We start from the raw sequence: 20675 nt of genomic DNA on the forward strand, positions 1-20675 counted from the left end.
AATAAACAAATGACAAGTGTTAATAAGTATTTACTTTTCAGTGTGGAAAAGGGGGTCTTACTTGTTAACATCATGTTTATTTTTGTATGAAGTTGGCTATGACCACTCCCACAACAGTTCATCCCTCCCTCTTTTCGTCCTGCGTTCGTCTGCAATTGCCATCCGGTGCAAACCGCTTCGGCAGTTATGACATGTGCCGCACAGAATTGGCGCCGAAACTAGAGCCCTTAATGTCACTCATCTTCATCAATAACCACTCGACTGTGCATCCACTGAATCTGCAATTCATTCATTGAATACAATTTATTACAGTTTGTCTTATTACTGACTTTGTTCATTTACCGCTCTCGTACTTCACTCGGAGTAGATTATGCAGCCTGTGTGCTTTCATACAGTGCGCATTTCTGAGACTGTGTGTGTGTGTGTGTGTGTGTGTGGTTCTGAGTCTGTGTGTGGTTGTGCGCCGGCGCCAAGTAGCATTCCCTGATAACAGGATTACCATCTTAAGCCTATTCACGGTGAGTGAGCCATCTGGATGGATAAAGCACTGTATCGTTGACTCCGCGGGCGTTACATCAACAAATGCATAAATGGACGAAGTTGACAACAGGCATAACAAAGCTTATAATGGGTTTGTGAGGGGGAGTATAAAGGATGACGAACTTTTAGCACACCAGCAAGCCGCAGTGATCCTGACGGCGAGTGCTTTGAAAGATGTCAGACAAGGAACGGATTCAATTCTCAGTAGATACGTTTGATGCTTAATTTTCAAGGTTGCGTAACACCGAACATAAGAATGGAAAGTCCACAGACCGGTAGAGGACGTGGACGATTACAAAATAGCAAATAAACTGGAATTTGGATCCACATTAAGATAAGGAATGCCATGGTCAGCTGTGGATTTGCTTCTTGATCCTGTTCCTGTTATTTGCCCTGCTTGGCAATTTAATCGCAAAGCTGGTAGGTTATTGACCTTTAATTACCCTGTCAGATATGTAAATGCAGTATGTAAATGGGTTAAATGCTGATCAAGGATTTTGGACCTTATGGACCCCGTTGACTTTCTCGATACATCCTTCAATGGCATATACGTTGCATTGAAACATGAAGCATAGGTCACCCACCGTGAAATTAATTTCATGTGTTGCAATTGTGGGTTTACTTGCCATTGTTGACATATTGTGTTCGACTGACATATTTGTTGTTGTTTTTAACAAGCTGTATTTTAAATTCAAGTCAGATCATTGAGGGATATGAGAACTTTGTAAACTTAAGGCTTTTGAATAACAGGCCCAGTTGTGGAGTCAGATTGTCAGGTTGGCTACTCTTTCTAACTTGAGACTGAATGACAGCATCAGGATGCAACACGTGGGCATTTCTCTCACTTGTAGCCAACGTGACAAGTCAAGATTCACCACATTTTTATCTTCTACTCAAAATCTGTGCTGATCTAAAATGCAACATGATCCAACTGTTATAGGGGGTCTGGTAGGCTTGGATGGTTTACTAACTTGAATTTCACTGAAAAATCTGGTGAGACTCACTTCCCCACCTACCGTCTGAGCGAATATGTTTTGTATTAGTTGAAAACAGTTGGATTGCATTAGAAATACATTCATGACAGTGATTGTGTTAAGCAAGCTCTTGTGTGAGAAATTTCAAGTCAGATGGACTTGAAAAGGCCCTTTTTTTTAAAAATACCTTTGGGGCTTAATAACAGAACTGGTCCAAGACACTTTTTTTTTGGTGTGAGAAATTTCAAGTCATTGAGACAGCTAGCAAGTGATGTCAAACCCATATTTGCCTCCCTCTTCTGCACTACAGTCAATGCAGTTCACTGCTCAGGCCTCTCATGTGTTGTTTAGTCGTGTTGACAGCTTACACTTTGGACAGCGGGCCAAAGAAGTCTGACAGCAGTTGGGTGAAATCTGCTGGATCCTGTTGTGATGTGTCATTCTGATGAGAGAAGTGAGCAGCCCTCAGACAGATCAGCAGGCTAGAAGCTGTGTGTGTGTGTGTGTGTTCCTGTGTGTGGCCAGACAGATATTTTTACATGTAGGGACAGAATGTCAGGGGGAATGAAAGAGTGAGAGAGACACAGAAGGATGATGAAAGGTAAGTTTCCGAGGCTAATACAGACAAATAAAAGTAAACTTGAGAAGTGATCCTTCTGGATAGACCGGGGGGTGTCCAAACTTTTTCCTCCGAGGGCCACAGACAGATTGAAGGATGCATAGCCACTGTGACATTATTTGACTTTCTTACATTTTAAAATGAATACATCAAGCAATTATGTTTTATAGTTATTTGGAGAAACTGCTACAAAGTACTGTAGTTGTAGTCGTGGTGAGTGTTGATACTCTCGTAAATAATCCCTCTATTTCCCACATCATAATGTAGGCAGTCTTTCAAATGCGAATAGCTCTACGTTCTGGAAATAGGCTAAATACTGTATGTCTCTTTTATGATTGTCTGCTTCTATTTCTTAGCACAATGTCGCTAATTGGGAGATGTCTGACACTGACGAAGAAGTTCTATTCTATTCTATAATGGGGCCAGCATATCGAAAAGCTCTAAGGTCCAACATATTTTGAGGAGAGCATTTTTGGATAACAAGCTATGTTAATACTGTATTGTCACCTATTGGAAGTTAAAATAGTATCGCATATAAAGTTGCCCCCCCTCCCCTTTGACTCTATGATATGAATATGTGAAACATTATGGTTGAATAGGCGGCCCGGTAGTCCAGTGGTTAGCACGTCGGCTTCACAGTGCGGAGGTACCGGGTTCGATTCCAGCTCCGGCCTCCCTGTGTGGAGTTTGCATGTTCTCCCCGGGCCTGCGTGGGTTTTCTCCGGGTGCTCCGGTTTCCTCCCACATTCCAAAAACATGCATGGCAGGCTGATTGGACGCTCTAAATTGTCCCTAGGTGTGTGTGTGGGCGTGGATGGTTGTTCGTCTCTGTGTGCCCTGCGATTGGCTGGCTACTGATTCAGGGTGCCCCCCGCCTACTGCCCGGAGACGGCTGGGATAGGCTCCAGCACCCCCCGCGACCCTAGTGAGGATCAAGCGGTTCGGAAAATGGATGGATGGATGGATTATGAATTTCAAATGAGCAGTTTTTAATGTACTACCAGCAAGATGTGACCGCTAATGGGAATTTTACACGTCTCCGTCTTTCATGAATTCCTCATAAGAGCACTTTGATTGTAGCCACGATGGCGCCGTCCTCCGATAAAAACAGTCACACCCTCACAAATAAAACTAATAGTAGCGGTCCAGTGAGAAATGCTTGCATCCAAAGCCGCCCATACATGGCAGTGCTGCTCCAGCATGGCCATGTTCTTCTCTGCTAGGAACTGCAGGATGCTCACGGCATAGTGAGCACATATGTTGCCATGGTGACGTAGCCATGAGTTGCCCTGCCAAAACTCTCGCCTCTTCTGGTGTGCTGAATACAGCAAACGCCAAAGGATCTCTTTTCGTAGACTGGTTTATCGCTTGCGCCACAATAAAGGGAAAAACTCGCAGTTTGTAGCTTTGGTTTGAAATGATACTTTTGTGATAAACTGAACTGTTGCCATCTGTACTGCCTAACACCCTGAGCTCTGACAGTCCTTTTTTTATTTTTTTGGGTGCACCCTGAATAACCAAACAGCACATTTGAACAATGCTCTGATTTTCTAAATGGTTGGAGTGAATCAGTGCGCACTCGGAGCATATTTCCAAATGCACCCATGATTAGGAAACGGGGATTTGGGGAGAGTCTGCGCTCTACAGTTCTTGGTCTCAGTCTTTGTAAAGGGAATTTCCCCCACAATGCGACTTAACCCTACTTTGAAGTGGCTTATATATATATTTATATAGATAGATATGGGTTTTTTTTCTTCTTCATGATGCATTTTTCGACTGGTGCGACTTGAAAACTGCACCAACTTAAAGTCCAAAAAATATGGCTAAAACGAGGTCTATTTTGAAAGATATCCTATGAACGATATTTGAGTTTATTGAGGTTAAAACATTTGAACAATCATCTCTTTTGAGGTAAAACAAATAAATGAAAATACCCTGTTTGTTTTCGTAACCGTGACGACATTGTCACAATGCACTTGGATGGTGACCGCTATTATGGCATTTTGATGGCTGTTTATATGTCATTTAATTCACAAAATATTGACTCCCTTCTCCACCCTGTGATTTTCTGACAAGGCATACATTTTCAGATTGAAACGAGTCAATGTGGAGCTACACAGCTGAACACAGAGTGCATTTCATGTCAAGCCATTTCTCTGGGGGACTGCACGACACACAAAAAGTTAAGAGTTCCTTTGAAAAAATGGGGCTCACAAGAAATGTAAATGTGGTTGTCTATCGGAATGTGCATCCTTCAGATGAAGTCGATTTCAAGTCAAGATGTGATAAGGGAGTGAGAGCTAGACTTTGCTGGAAAAGAAGGCAAAGGAAGAAAAGGAACCGCCAGGCATTGAACAGATGAAGCTGAAAAGAAGCATTGAAAGATATCCACATAGATCTATCCACACGGGACTTGGGTGCGCGCACACACACGCACACACACGTCTGTTGAAGAAAGCAAGACGAAGAATGGCGACTGGGGTCTGAGGAAGGAACGCGCGTGCAGGTGATGGCATTCAGCTGCTGGTGTCACTGGCTGACAAAAGCTCCTCTCTCGGCTGCCTGTCATCTGCATCACATTCAAGATCTCTTTTATTCACATTATCACCTCACCACTCCACTGTATTTTCACTTCATCCACCTCCCCGGTGGAAGAACTCGCACCACCTTTTTCTCTGCCCGTCACACAGCTGACAGCCGTGTTTCATATAGGCGCCGACTACAGTCTCGCACTCATATTTATTCATGCTCTTTCTTACACACACACACACACACACACATATACTCACAAAGAAGCTCTCTTACACACACAGACACACAGGACCTTTGGCTTACAAAGACCTCCACTACATGTTGGACTCACACTCACTGCCTCTCAGGTCACCCAAAAAATTATACACAGCTTTAGTATTGACTGAGTTGTACCTGTCCTGCAATACAGGCAAGTATACCCCCTGATATAAAGGCATAGACAGGGGTTATAAGACTTTTCCAAAGTGAATTCCAGCACTTTTTAAACACACTCATGATGCAAAAACAAAGGAAACCCCAACTCCCTCTTTGGAAAAATTGTATACATCATTTTATATACCAGGGCGGCTCGGTGGGCGAGAGTTTAGCGCGTCGACCTCACAGTGTAGAGGTGCAGGGTTCGATCCCAGCTCTGGCCTCCCTGTGTGGATTTTGCATGTTCTCCCCATGCCTGCATGGGTTTTCTCCGGGTACTCCCCCCGTTTCCTCCCACATTCCAAAAACATGCATGGCAGGCTGATTGAACACTCCAAATTGTCCCTCGGTGTGAGTGTGAGCGCGGATGGTTGTTCATCTCTGCGTGCCCTGCGATTGGCTGGCAACCGGTTCAGCGTGTCTCCCGCCTACTGCCTGAAGACAGCAGGGATAGGCTCCAGCACCCCCTGCGACCTTTGTGAGGATAAAGCGGATCAGAAAAAGGATGGATGGCTTTTGTATACCATATTTTCCCGACTATAAGACACTACTTTTCATACGCTTTGAACCCTGCGGCTTTTAATGCGACATGGTTTATTTATGAATTTTTACTGATAAGCTTCAAGTCGTCAATCGATTTCCCCATAGTCACGTCTCATCTGACCAATGAACTGAACAAACCCGTCACACTGGACCAATGAAACTGTCCCGAGTCAGACCACTTACTGGATATTTAGCAGCTATTCGCGGTTGGAGTGCGCATGTGGAATGTGGAAGTCTGTGTGCGCCTAGCAGTAAGCGGCAATGTAGGAGCAAATGGAGAGGATATAGTATGTAGTGGAGTGAAAATAAACCTCTTGAGTAGCGTTTAATCGGCAAATAGGGACCAAGTGCCATAAATACAGCAATCTCTGCCGCGCAACCACCGTCTCTCTGTAGTTTGTCTGACTACTAACTCCCACCGTCGCTGGCAACGGACAACATCCAAATCTGTTCTGGTTAAATTTAGCTGTCGCAGCTTTTAATCAAGTGTGTTTTGTAATCTGGAAATTTCACTACAGTACTTGGTGATTTTTTTTTCATTCATTCAAATTTGCAAGGCGACACTCTTATCTTTGGCGTGCCAAATTTAAAAGACATTTCAATAATGTTCACTTGGCTTTTACAAAGCTACACGCAAATGCACAGACAGAGTGAATCACAAGTGGAGTTACTAAAGCATGGCTAGGCAGAGTTTGGGTCATTGCTCACCTTGACCAGTTTGATCAATGGCAGAGTGCCTGATCTAAATCCCTCCTACAAACAGAGCTGAATAAACAGACACGAAGCGTTTGCATGGGCCTTGATAATCCACTAATCCATAGCACCGTTTTTTTTAACCACACACACATACGCACACGTTGTACATGCAGTGACTTTTGCCCATTATCCTCTTTGACCTCTTCCACAGAACTGATAGCCTCATAGAGGTTGATAACCGATAGAAGGGTTAATGGGGATTAATGGGATGTACACTCATATGCAAACACACAGTAAGAATAAAAGTCAAACGTGATAAATTTACAGGCCGGGCGTGTATCTGAGTGTATGTTTGTGTAGTGGATTAGGGGAGAGAATGCTTCGTGTCTTTTGATGGCGTGAGTCAAGCGTGAAAATCCTGATAGAGTTTGTCGCAAACACTGTGAATGGTCCGCGCTCAGCGTCACGGACGCCACAATTGCTGCAGCGCTTAGTGTCACGGTTTGTGTGTCCACTCGATGGCATAGGCTGATTTCGTCGCCACAAGTGATGAAGAGAGAACTTTAATCAGGGAGTCTCACAAACTCATAACTGTAGGACCAGTTCATATTCATTTCTGCTTATTGGCATTCAAAAGAAATGCCCTTCATGATTTGATAAGCCATGTCCTTCCATACATGACTTATTTGAAGGGTGCTTAACCCTTTAAGAACCAGTACAAAAAAAGTTTATATTTTCTTTGGGCAATTGCATCGAAAATCAATACATTTAAATGAGCTGGAAGCTAAAGAACCATCATGCCATACCTTAAATAGTTTATTTATGTAGTTTTCAGATATCACTTTGAAGGAATGTTTGTAGTCTCTGTCTCTGTTTTCTATTGATCTGTCATGATTGGTTGGACTGATAATACCTCAACAGATTTCTTGTCCTCAGGTACGATGGACGAAGACGGCCGGCAGCGCCTCGGATAAATTCCAGGAGACGTCCATCTACAACGAGAGGCTTCGCATCGAAGGCATCCAGAGGGTGCAGGGGGGTCGCTACTACTGCAAAGCCGACAATGGGGTGGGGGTGGCTGCCATCAAGTCCATCCGCGTAGATGTGCAGTGTAAGTAGACATGGAGGAGCAACACTCCTTCCACATGGATCTGACTCTCACTTGAGCCATTCCCACGGCCGAGGAAGCGCCAGTGATGAGATGATGGAGGGCGATTGAAGGAAGAGGGAGATGAAAGACAGACTGCGGGGATGATGAGATTTCAGATGGGAATGGCTTCCAGGAGTATCTGATGACTGGCAGTGGAGAGGATGAAAAGAACAGCTGGTGGATTGAAGGGGAGACAGATTCATAGCGCAAGCAGGATTTCTGTATCTGCGAGTGAAGATAAGAGGATGCAACATCTTAAAAAATATATAATAATAATATACCTGCTGGTGTAGTGCAGAGATAATTCGAGTGTGTAGTCCTCCGATTGGGTTTAACTCATTCACTCCCAAAGACGTTTTTAAACGTCTTTTCCGACTTGGTCTAGAATTGGCTGGTACTGAATATGTTTTAATTGCCAAAGAAAAAAAAGTGTCAGATGCTCCTGGATGAAAAGTGAAGTCAGTTGGCCTTTATGAAAGCTTTACAACAGTTAGTCCGAGCAGTACGGGCTCCCTAACCCAATGCTTCTCTGGCCACTCTTACCACACAAACATTCCAAGCCATTATTAGACTTGAAACTTCCTGCTGCTGTGGGCTCATATTAAAGAAAGTTGTTCTTTTGAAGACTTCTTTAGAAGTCATTTGAACTCTACACACTTTTATTGTTTGAAAGGAGCAATCTCTTACATTAAAACGCCTCCTTTTGTCCCAGACAACAATAATATGTCCGACTATAGTAATTTCCCAGAGTGACACTCGCCACACCATGGCTGTACACGTCGTGCTAAAAAAAAAAAAAAAAAAAAGACAGAGTGAGAATTCTTCCAATACACGTTGAGCGAAATAAGTACCAAATGCTGTGATTGAGCTCTGATAGGTTGGGGCCTTTTTATCTTTGAATACAAATTGTTTGACTTTAGTCGACAAGCCCAGACTTTATTTGCAAGTCTGGTTCAATTCTGTCCTAGGAAGATCTTCTGGACTAGGATCTGATCATAAATGGTTATGGTGAGGTCCCACGAGCATCAACAATCCAAGTCCGCACAAGCAACAGTATCATCTGTTAATTGACTAACTGAATCATCAGTTAGATTGTTAGTTAATATCAATTATGCCCACCCTGATTAAGAATGTTCAGTTTATGAAAACAAATATACATAATAGATACCTTACATAACAGCAGGAGTTTGAAAATACTGACTGTAAGATAATTGTATGACACTATTGGTCTACAAATGCATTTGGACTTCCAATGTAGGCCTGTAGTTGGTTAGAGGGCCCCTCAATTTGGTCAGGGGATGCTAATTCACACCAGCTCCATTCAAAGTTCCAATTATATGTGACACAAATGTGTCGTCGTAGAAGGGCTGAGCAATCGTGTCATTTCTAAACAATGTCCTCTGTCCCTTGTAAATAGCAAATCAGAAAGTCCTCTCCATATTTTTCAAGATAACGTCCTCAATTGGCTTTCGGGTCTTACATATAGATTGGACGACTGAGAAGCATTGTCGTGTTGTAGGGGCCCCGTGCTGCTGCTTGTGTCACTGCCCCACTGTCCCCGTGAGCCAGGAGCCAGGTCGTAGTCATCGGGTTAAGATGTGACCATTTTCCATACAACCCCTCGCACGCGACACCGAGCGGTCCCACACACTCGTATCTCCAGTTGAATGCTTATTTCCCAACAGGCCTAACAATCCTGATTAATTCACGACAGGCATTCATTGCCTCAACCATTTTCTTCCCTCATTGATCCAATCCTGTAAATGGCCATTTTAAAAGCCTGATTTTCCAAAGGCCTATAACACAAAAACATCAATTCTGTGAAGTGCATTTCCTAAATTCATCTTGTCTTCAGTCTTGTTGTGCGCACAGTCGTCAATGGACTTTCTCAGACCTTTACCATCAAATATCTTAAACCAAACAATTTAACCTTCACACTCTCACCCAGCCACACACACACAGATTGATCATTGATCCACTACGCTACCTTAATGAAGCCCCCTCGTTCCTCCAACCCCTATCTGCCTGTCCCCAGGCGGTAGCGTGGCACCGCTCAACTGGGGAGCTGGTAATTGCTGGCGTGTCTGGCGAGTATACGGGTTGTATTGTCAGCGTAACAGTGACAAGATTTCTGTGAGGATAACCCGATCTGACGGCCAAAGCTTGTTCAATTACTCATCCCCCCAAACACAGGGGTCAGAACCAGTACCTAGAGCTAAAACGATGTAACAATTAGCAGGAGCTGACAGGTTAAGGGTATAGATAGCAGAAGAGACTCCCGCCAGTGGATGGGAGAAGGCAGCCAAAATAGACCCTAAATATGCTCTTTTAACGGCATTAAGAGACGTTAATGGAAAATACAACCATGTGGAATAGACAACATAGTGTCTGTCCATTTTATTTTTCCACAATTTTGCGCTCATAAATAAAAATAAAAATAAACTTTTCAGACGCTGCCAAGAAACTCATACCCCATTCTAGCCAATCACAAGAAAGTGATTTCAGGAAAAATGAACAACAATGGTCTGCTCAGTTCACTTTTCAATAACACATTTTGTTTGAGAGGAAGCTTATGGCAATACACTGAGAAAGGTTTTTGCAGAATTCACTCAATTTTATTTAAATTTTTGAAGCAGACATCTACTTTTAAAAATATATCTTGATCAGGTGATTTTATTTTGTTCAGCTACTTCCCATTTTTCAAGCTGTGCTCAATCAATATTTTTTTGTTCGATCCTCCACCCAACCAAAAAAATCTCTATACTTAAAGAGCCATTCAAGATCAATCACCATTTCATCTGCCAATCATAGAATAAACACACCACAGACTTCCTACCAAGTGTACTTCTCCCAGCCATCAACCCTAACTGCAAACACCCTCCCTTTTCATTAGCGCACCATCACAGTGGCTCACCCTTACCAACCAGATGTCTGATGACCTGGAACCCTAACGACTGAGACAGTGGGGCAGTGTGCAGGCGAGGGTTAACTACAAAGTAGCCTCTACTGATGGGATGGACTTGGTTCAGAGACCCAACCAATGGTACACATTGAGACCGAAAACAGACATAATACTGTATTCATGATTGGGGGAGGAAGAAAGAGGAGTGACCTTTCCTCTCAGGACACCACCAGGTAAGTGGTGGCCTCCACGGGTCAATGCTTTTGAATGCAGTCACAAAATGCAGCAAGAACATTTTCGAAATGGATTCCGATTATGTCGCATGACTGAGTTAGGACAGCGTTGATGAAACCAATGATATGTCGCAACTGCCTCCCAAGACAGGTTCGATTTATTGCTGTCAATCCAGACATACTCTTTCGTCATGTAGAGTGCTTTAATTGAATATCGTCTGGTTCACGCCGAATACGTCAGCGGCTCATTGAAGTAATGACATATGGGATACAATGTTTGAGTAAATGATTGTCTTTGGGACGTTAGTTGTTGATTGAATTGCATATGACAAATTGACAAAATCTTGACACAAATGTACTGATTTGTGCAGCTGGCCAGAGTTGTGACAGAGGAGAATAATAGCTTGCCATAAAGAAATTCACAATGACAACTCACTTATCTCATAGGTGGAGCATCTCGGTGATTCATCGGACATGACTCTATAAAATACTCTTTTATAACTGTAACCAGTTGTTTACTTAAATTTCAAAATTTTAATGCACCCCTCTTCAAGTAGCATCTCCTTTTTCATTTGCGCAATCTTATTTCTTCCATTTGATGATGCTTATTCAAACAGGACTAGACCTCCCCTTTTTGGGACCTTAAAAAAAGTATCTGGATCAGAGATTGCATTTCTTGAAAGCTTTCTTTTTCTTGTTTCTTTCTGAAGACACTCCATACAGTTTTCGCTCCCTTTATACTGCATAATTCCAAGTGTCCTTATGTATGTATTTATTATTTTTCATTTTTTCGCTAAGTGGTAGCTTAGTGTTACCTTTAAATATAAGTGACAGAATTTCCATATTTTTTTGTTGAGCTTTTTTCTGTTTTTCAGTTCTCTCCTTCTATAAATCTTTTTTGCATTACATTGAAAGCCAAAGCGCGTCGAAAACGGACAGTTGGAGTTAAAAGTAAGAGTTCCTGACGTCACTCACTAGGCCACACCCCTTTTAAAGCTACACATCGTTACACAAAGTCAGTACTGGACTGTTTGTGTGATATTTTGGTTCAATTGCACAAACCTGTTCTTTTTCTCACATTCTCTTTATTGTTGTTATTTCCTTCATTCAAAACATTCAACAAAAATGTGTTTTGGAGGAGCTGCAACAGCTTAATTGCCTTTCAGTGTATTTTAATGGGGAACATCGATACAGTAAATATTCTCTAGTACGGACTCGTGTTTGCGCTGTCCAATTTGTCCTGATAACAGAAATTCCTCATTTGGGAAATGAGCATGGTACATGTCCTTTATGAACCTGCAAGTATGTTGACAAAATGCACGTGTAACAACACAATCAATAAAATACAAAAATATACTGTCCAAAAACTGTTTATATAACAAAAACGGCAATACAGGTGTATCCAAAAGAATCACAACAGTAAAATACATACAGTATTTTAATGTTTATTTTTTTTCTGTCTTGGGAAAAAAATGTGTATTTTGGATTGTTTTGTTGGATGCATTCTTAGGTTTATGACAATGTTTGCCTGCGTGTCATACAGTTTTCTTGCTAGTTGCAAGTAACTGTCCCGATGATCACTGATGTCTGGTAATTCTTGTGCATACTGAAGGATTTTTGTTGCCATTTGCATTGCTTCCTTGCTGGATGGTGGCTTGTCATCAGAAGTTGAATCGATGCCTTGTTTTTTAAAGTTTCGTAAATTTGCGTCTTTCCGACTCCAAGTGTCTGCTGGATCTTTTTAACTTTGTGTCCAGCCTCGCTCAAACGGATGCATTTCACTCGCTCCGCTCCAGTCGTTAACAGTTCTTCTACGTTTCGATGCGATGATCTACACGACGTAAGTGAATAAAGTTAAAATCTTTCGCAATTACAGTAAAACGCACGCCAATAAAAAGTCGCTTACACGTCTTCGTTTCGAATCTGATGAATGAAAACGGCGAAGCGAACACTTTTCTTCGGTCATGTCGAGTGGGTGGTGCTTTTAAGCTAATGCCGCGTTCTCCAGGACGTAAGTGAATAAAGTTAAAATCATTCACAATTACAGTAAAACGCACGGCAATAAAAACTCACTTACTGTCATGATTCGGTTTAGGGACCAACAGGTGGCACTGTAGGGCTCCCCCGGCAGCTGCACACCTGTTGGGCATAACTAATTAGGGCTTTAAAAGGACTCCCAGCCCGAACACTCAGTGTCGGGTCATTGTTGCTTCTTGCTACTGTCATGTGTGTTGCTGTTTGCTTGCAACTGTCATGTTTGTTTCTGTCAGGGTTCTGTTCCTGTTAGTTTTTTACCACAGTCATGGTTTTGTTTTGCTACTTTGGATTTGTTTTGGTTGTTAGCACTTTGTTTGTTTTGGATTCATTCTCTGTTTTATTAAATATAGTTCGTCAAGTTCACCCTGCTCCTCCCTCCTGCCTGCTTTTTGGGGTCCACCACCACCTCGCAACGTGACACTTACACGTCGTCGTTTAGAATCTGATGATCGAAAAACGCGAAGTGAAAACTTGTTTCAGCGTCAGTATTTTCCGTCGCATCGGGTGGGCGTTGCGTGTATTTAAGCTCCCGCGGCATTACACCTCCATCCGGGTTACGGGTAGTGGAATTTCCGCTTACGCAACTTCCGGTAACACGTAATATCCTAGTCAAAATGTTAATGCATAGGTTTTTATTCCGGGTGAAGGATATTCCTTTCCATAGAATTCCGGGGATGGGAAAATTTACTGTATACTATAAATCAGTAAGAATTACATTTGTAAGTAAAGGTAGCAATGTATAAAAAAAAAAAATCCTGCATGATTGTGTAAACAGACTCCGCTGAGTTTGTGTTACCCTGGCATGATTCCACACCTGGCCCGTACTCACAACTCGCATGCTTGAGCGAACGCATACAAGGAGTCTAAGACCCGTGGGGGTTGGCGACTGACGCTAGCAGGGTCTCCGCTGGGCCCTAAGACATGGCCCAGCTGGAGCATGAAGAACGTAAACTGACACGTAGCGCTTCGGAGAAGTCAAGCAAACTTTTCTGTGAAAAAAGGAGCAGATTCTGAATAGAATAGCTTGACCTTTCCGCAGGTTACAGGCTAAAAACCATCAGGTGAATCATTGCTCCAAGACGCACGGAAGCTCACTTCCCATTGCTCATCGCCTTGGTCATGTTTTCCGATTTGTCTTTACCTTGTTCTTTGGAGCAGTGAATCGTCCTCTTGCACTATGTGCAATGTTTTATTTGTCGTTCAATTGATTTTCTTCTGTTTGCACTTTCCAAAGTGATTTGTGGGCGTTGCACTAGGCCTCGTCTCTCTGGGATCCGTCTTGCCAGCCTTCTTTGGTTTTTCATCATTTTAATGGTACTCTGTCGGACTCTTCTGCGTCGATTTTATTTCTCTACTTTTTTAATACTGAGGCTCATCTGTGTCTTGTTAAGGATTAAATACTTACACAATCCCTGACTAGTGCACCTGCTTTTTGTTTTAAAAGATTATTGTGCGACTCTTGTTGTGTGCTTTGTTTATCAATATATTTGGTGCTTTTAAATTATTGCTCCTGCCTGTTGATTTGAACTCATCCTCCCATGATATGGTCTGCTGAGCATTAGCTTGCATTTGATCGTTAAAATGACTTGTCACAGACCTGTTGGACACAATCAATACTTTTCTCCCATTAATAAACAAATTAGCCCAGTGGTGCACATTTGTGTGGAGCTGACTTGGAACGTGGACTTAATTACTATATTTTAGACATGGTGGAGACACACCTCCATGTCACTGTTGTGTTTGATTGTGCACTGCCGAAATTGCGTACACGGGTGACAAGGATGGCCTATTCAGAAGACAGACTCCAGTCAAAGTGTGTGACCAAAGCAGAGATTTGCAGCACACTATCATTCCTATGACTCTGCTTCCTCCATCAGGGGGAAAATGTCTTGATGCTACATTGGGTTCGATGCTGTTGATAATGTGCAAACATCCCTGGGCTTTTCACACTAGCACATTGCTGTGTTTTGGCCAGAAGGTGTGCAGCATCACAAAGTGTGAATAAACAACCAGACATCTATCGCCGAGGCCAATAGTATTTCTGTTTTATGGTTTATAACATTGACATAAAGGGGAATCAATGTTCCATACGTGACTTAAGGCACAAGGCACCCTAACAACAAAAACAACAACAACAACAAAAAAACCTTGTGTTGTAGTTGCATATGCCCTTATGTTAGGTTGAACAATTCAACTGTTGGTCATGATAAAGTCATCGCGAGGTTAATTATTAAATTAATTCATGTACTATGAACTCATTGACTTTTATTTTATATTTTTATGAAATCCCCAAAAACTTGAAAGAGTCCCCAAACTATTTATTATACTGTAACCCAATTCATACATATTTCATATATTCTAAAATGGCATGGGGTGGTATATATCATTTACATCTTCATAAGCATTTTATCCTGCAAAAATGATTGTCCATCTTTTTTTGAGTCCAGCGGTGATGTTCACAACCTCACGACAACATACGCTGCTCAATTACAACTCCTGATGTTTCACACTTAGCTCAGTCCGTTTTTCCGTAAGGTACAGAGGGATTCGCATATGGAACAAATATATTCAAATTTCAACCCGGTCAACAACACAGAACAATTTGAAATCCAAACTCAGAATATGCTTGAAAAACCAAACCAAGTATATATATATCCATCCATTTTCCATCCATTTTCCGAACCGCTTGATCCTCACTAGGGTCGCGGGAGGTGCTGGAGCCTATCCCAGCCGTCTTCGGGCAGTAGGCGGGGGACACCCTGAATCAGTTGCCAGCCAATCGCAGGGCACACAGAGACGAACAACCATCCACGCCCACACTCACACCTAGGGACAATTTAGAGCGTCCAATCAGCCTGCCATGCATGTTTTTGGAATGTGGGAGGAAACCGGAGCACCCGGAGAAAATGGTAAGGCCGAAAGGAAGGAGGCCGGGGACTAGTGAGTGTGAGAGCCACTGTCCAGGATGAAACATCCAAAATCCATGAATACATCAAGGAGAAGGCTCCAACGGATGACGTACTCAGAGAATGTCTCAGACAATGGGGAACAGAAGATGAGGCGCTGGAAGAGGGACCATCATGGGAGGACAAGCCCCTACACGGGATGTACCACCGCACCATAACTGAAGTGGCCGATCTCAAGAAGTCCTATCAGTGGCTAGAGAGGGCTGGCCTGAAGGACAGCACAGAGGCACTCATCCTGGCTGCTCAGGAGCAGGCCCTGGGCACCAGAGCCACTGAGGCCCAGATATACCACACCAGACAAGACCCAAGGTGTAGGTTGTGCAAAGAGGCACCTGAGATGATCCAACACATAACTGCAGGGTGTAAGATGCTGGCAGGGAAAGCCTACATGGAACGTCATAACCAGGTGGCTGGCATAGTCTACCGAAACATCTGTGCGGAGTATGGACTGGAAACCCCAAGGTCAAAATGGGAAACACCTCCGAAGGTGGTGGAGAATGACAGAGCAAAGATCCTGTGGGACTTCCAGATCCAGACTGACAAGATGGTAATGGCGAACCAACCAGATATCGTGATCATAGATAAAGGGCAGAGGAAAGCCGTTGTAGTGGATGTAGCGGTCCCAAGTGATGGAAACATCAGAAAGAAGGAACACGAGAAACTCGAGAAATACCAAGGGCTCAGAGAGGAGCTGGAGAGAGCCTGGAAGGTAAAGGTGACAGTCGTGCCTGTGGTGGTCGGAACACTCGGGGCAGTGACCCCCAAACTAGATGAGTGGTTGCAACAGATCCCGGGAACAACATCGGACGTCTCAGTCCAGAAATGTGCAGTGCTGGGAACAGCAAGAATACTGCGCAGAACCCTCAAGCTTCCTGGCCTCTGGTAGAGGACCCGAGCTGAATGAGGGACGGACACCACCCGAGGGGGGGTGAGACGAGGAATTTTTTTATTTATTTATATACACCTGTATATAATAACATACTATATACATCATACTGCACATACTTTATACTGAATATTTTAAACCACAAAGTGCATTGACACACCTATAGCAACAATATACCATTATTTACTTTATACAGATAAATTAAAAACATATTTTGGCAAAATATTTTTACAAATGCCTCGAATTCAATGAAAAGTACAATCTGTTACTGCTATGTAAAGTGTGTACCTGAAGCTATAAATTAGCCAGTTCTCTCCATCTATATATGATATTTGCATTATTCTTCACTTCGTCACTTCATTTAGTTCCACTCCGCTCGAATATGCTAATTAAATGACAAGAATAAAGGGCAACCCCCCCCCCCCCCCACTTGCGCACAGATGTTAGTATGACTGTGGAGGTAGGAGCTGAGGAGAAATTTGATTTTTTTTCACCTTCATGGCTGCCAGATTCTCATCACACCATCCAGTTTAAAACTGACGTGACAGAATACTAATATGGATTTAATTTGTGATCGCTTACACAAGGTATTTATGCACACGATTGACTCCATAAACAACGTTATTTATTGAGTTGCGAAGGTTTCACTTTCAAAATAAAAGAGAAGTAAAATTCATTTCACAACTTAGTTGAAGTAAGACTGACACGGTTTGATCGGGTCATCAGTATGTAAATGCCGTACCAGAAGGATATTGTTGTGAGAAAAGAATATGTCTCCCTTTCTATCAAATCTAATTTAGTCTCGTATCATCACCCCCTTCCTTTTTTCAACACGAACAAGCAAAAATATATTCTATAGATACGGATAGGCAGTCGATATGAAAAGGTGCATCGCTATTGTCCTTTTCCTCATGAATACATATTTTTTTGATTAAGTTCATCTTTGATATTTAAAGTCAGTCAGACGAAACGTCTGGCGGGATATTTCCTTCTCTTGTGACATTCTACTTGAATGCCCCATTGCTTTATCTTCTTTATGAGAAAACCAATCATTTTACACATACTAAGTCAGAAGCTTTGTGAGCATCCTCGAGCAAACTGTGTTCAAATCAGTGCATTTATTTTAAAGTACTTTTATGTTTACTGAAGTTTGAGTACAGCTCATTTGATAGTTTTTTTAATGGACTTGAAGCTCTTATTTAAAATACTGCCCTCATTTTCAGTGGATCCTCCATAGCCGAATGTCATCATTTTGGTGAGGCTTGTTGATTTTCACCCATCCAGCCATCCAACCTTTTTTTGTGCCGGTTCAGGGTGTCCCCCGCCTACTGCCCGGTGGCGGCTGGGATAGGCTCCAGCATCCCCCGCGACCCTAGTGAGGATTAAGCGGTTCGGAAAATGGATGGATGGATGTTCTCATTCGGGTTGTGGATGAGCTGTTGTGATTTGCCAGCTGACTTTGAGTGAGAGGCAGGGTAGACTCTGCACGTGCTGGCCATTTAATCCTAAGGTTTATACGGACAAACAACCATTCACACTCACAAATTACAAACAGAAGGCTCTGAGCTGAGAGTTAGGCTCTGTGCTGCCTGGTTGACTTCCGAGTTGTTCAAATTTCAATAACTGGAAATATTTGAGCTCATTAACATATCCATCAGCACTCTTTTATTAGTGATATTTTAACATTGCTGACAGTGTATCTGAAATTCGAGTTCTATCGTTATCATGACAAGTTTCCTCTTTGTCATTTCTTCTCTTCTGCTCCGGTAGCATCACACACATGCCAAAACAAGAGACACAAGTGGACGTAATCCTTTAGACGTCTCTACATATTGTTGGAGGGGAGTGGCCTTCTTTCCTCGGATGGTGAGGATGTTGGCTATCCAAATACAGGCTGGAGAGGATGAACAGTTCCTTCGAAGGTTTTATTTGCAGAATATTCTGGGCATATTTATATCATCAGAAGGGCTGTACTGAAACTATGGTGCTACATTGAGACTTCAGTTTCTCCTAAACCAATACAAGACTAACAGATTGCTTCAAGGTCACACCTGGTTATACTGCGGGGATGAGAAAGTTATACAGGCTAGATTAAATATGGGCAGAAGACACACTTCATTATACTGCGAGCATGAGAAAGTTATACAGGCTAGACTAGATATGGGCAATATCTTTTGACATCTGGCTCCACTGTATTATTTCACACACGTGGACATAAGATGAAGAAACGTGTGCGCAGATATTAACAATTGGCCCTTGCATTCGTATGTGTATGTTTGTTTTCTTGCGTGAATGGTTGTTATTCCTCCATCCATTCGTCCATTTTCTGAAGCGCTTATCTTCACTAGGGTCGTGGGTGTGCCGGAGCCTATCCCAGCTGTCACTGGGCGGAAGGCGGGGTACACCCTGACCTGGTCGCCGGCCAATCGCAGTGATTGTTATATAAATACATTGCATTTATAGTCGCATTGCATTCAGCATCGTTTGTTGGACTACAACTGAAGCAATTTCAATGTCTGTGATTGCAAGCATTGTTTCTATTGCAGCACAGCCATCACCACTATTCTCACACAATTTATGATACATATTCATCTATCTGTTGCTTATCTCATCCCATTCGGTGCATTACGAATAACTATTCTGTGTAGCATAGAACCAGCCGGATTAAAAAAAAGAAAGAAAGTAAAAACCACCGGAGCATAATTACTGACAAAACTTGAACACATTAACTTCTTTTTCCTGAAAACTGTTCATCCGAAGACACTATTGGGCTTCACATTTGCATTCCCTTTAGTTGGTTTCTCCGTGATATCCATCCATGGCTTGCGTACAGTAAATGTTGCGCATATTTTTGCAAAAACAAAAGCAATGAACAAATGTGTTCGATTTGAAGTGTTTCTATTGAGCGCAAAGACGAAATGAAACGCAGAGATTGGATGAAGTGCATTTCAAAGCCTTCAAGGCAATTGTGGGATGTGAAAAATCGCTGACATAAAAGCACTCATGATGTGTAGCGCTGTGAATGGAGCAAGCACGCAGAAACAATTGTCTAGACTCAAATGGTCTTTTAATGAACCGGCTGCCGGAATGCATCTGTGTAATGATCACATGCTTACCGCGCTTTTCTTTACCTGAGCTTTGTGCACTATGTCTTATTGACGAGACGGAAGTGCTTCCTTCAGGGGTGGCCTTCTGTCCCCCGAGCCTCTGCGATTTTTCTCTCTTGTGAGTTTGCATGGGGCAGCCTGGTGGTCGAGTGGTTAGCGCGTCGACCTCACAGTGCAGAGGTACCAGGATTAATTCCAGCCTGCGTGGGTTTTCTCCGGGTACTCCGGTTTTCTCCCACCAAAAACATACATGGCAGGCTGATTGAACACTCTAAATTGTCCCTAGTTGTGAATGTGAGCATGGATGGTTGTTCGTTTCTGTGTGCCCTGCGATTGGCTGGCAACCGGTTCAGGGTGTCCCCTGCCTACTGCCCGAAAACGGCTGGGATAGGCTCCAGGATCAAGCGGATCGGAAAATAGATGGATAGATGGATGGTGAGTTTGCAATCCACATGGACGCTTGCCAAAATAATCAAAGCGCAGAGTGGACCCTACCAGCTTGAACACAAAAACTTTTTTTTAGTATTGTCTGCGCATTGGAAGTAGAAATAATTGGTTGTGGGGTGAGATTGGTTCGATTTCAATCTGAGCTTTGTTTGGTGAATTGATGACTCTCCATTTTTCATACTGTATGTGGGAATGTAATTGTGAGTGGTTCTGTCTTTATGTGGCCGGTGAATGACTGGTGACCAGTTTGGGGTATCCATTGGCTATTGCCAGGAAACAGCTCCAACTTACCCTCAACCTTAATGAGGACAAGTGTTGGAAGTGTAAAACAAAATTCACAGTTAGTGTGATGAAATGATTACAGGCAGCCAAAGAAGAAGCAAAACACTGTTGGTCCAAGGATAGGATGAAAGCTCTATTTTGTTTGAAATTGTTCACCCAATGCGCACAAATCTTTCCTGAAGAAATGACTTTGGTTTATTATTTAAGTTTGTCCTTCGGAGTGCATTGGAAACTTTGAACATTCCTCCCAGGAATATGTCTGGCAGGTTGTCAAGAATGCATCATCGATTCGTTGTTCCCGTCAGCATGACTTCTTGTCTCATAAAGATATAAAATCAGGGTCTGAT

General features: G+C 42.7%; 1 protein-coding gene across 3 annotated transcripts in view; it reads left to right on the forward strand.

Annotated features, from left to right (window-relative positions):
• mdga1 (MAM domain containing glycosylphosphatidylinositol anchor 1) overlaps window positions 1–20675 on the forward strand; it is a 148641-nt gene that overhangs the window by 57472 nt on the left and 70494 nt on the right. For all 3 annotated transcript variants that reach the window (XM_086107280.1, XM_086107279.1, XM_086107281.1), the window contains one exon: window positions 7255–7429. In XM_086107280.1, coding sequence (XP_085963406.1) covers window positions 7255–7429 — 175 coding nt within the window. The remainder of the gene's footprint in view (window positions 1–7254; window positions 7430–20675) is intronic.

The sequence above is a fragment of the Hippocampus guttulatus genome, chromosome 3 (genome assembly GCF_054856545.1).
Source record: "Hippocampus guttulatus isolate MCC_2025c chromosome 3, RoL_Hgut_1.0, whole genome shotgun sequence".
Classification (NCBI taxonomy): Eukaryota; Metazoa; Chordata; class Actinopteri; order Syngnathiformes; family Syngnathidae; genus Hippocampus; species Hippocampus guttulatus.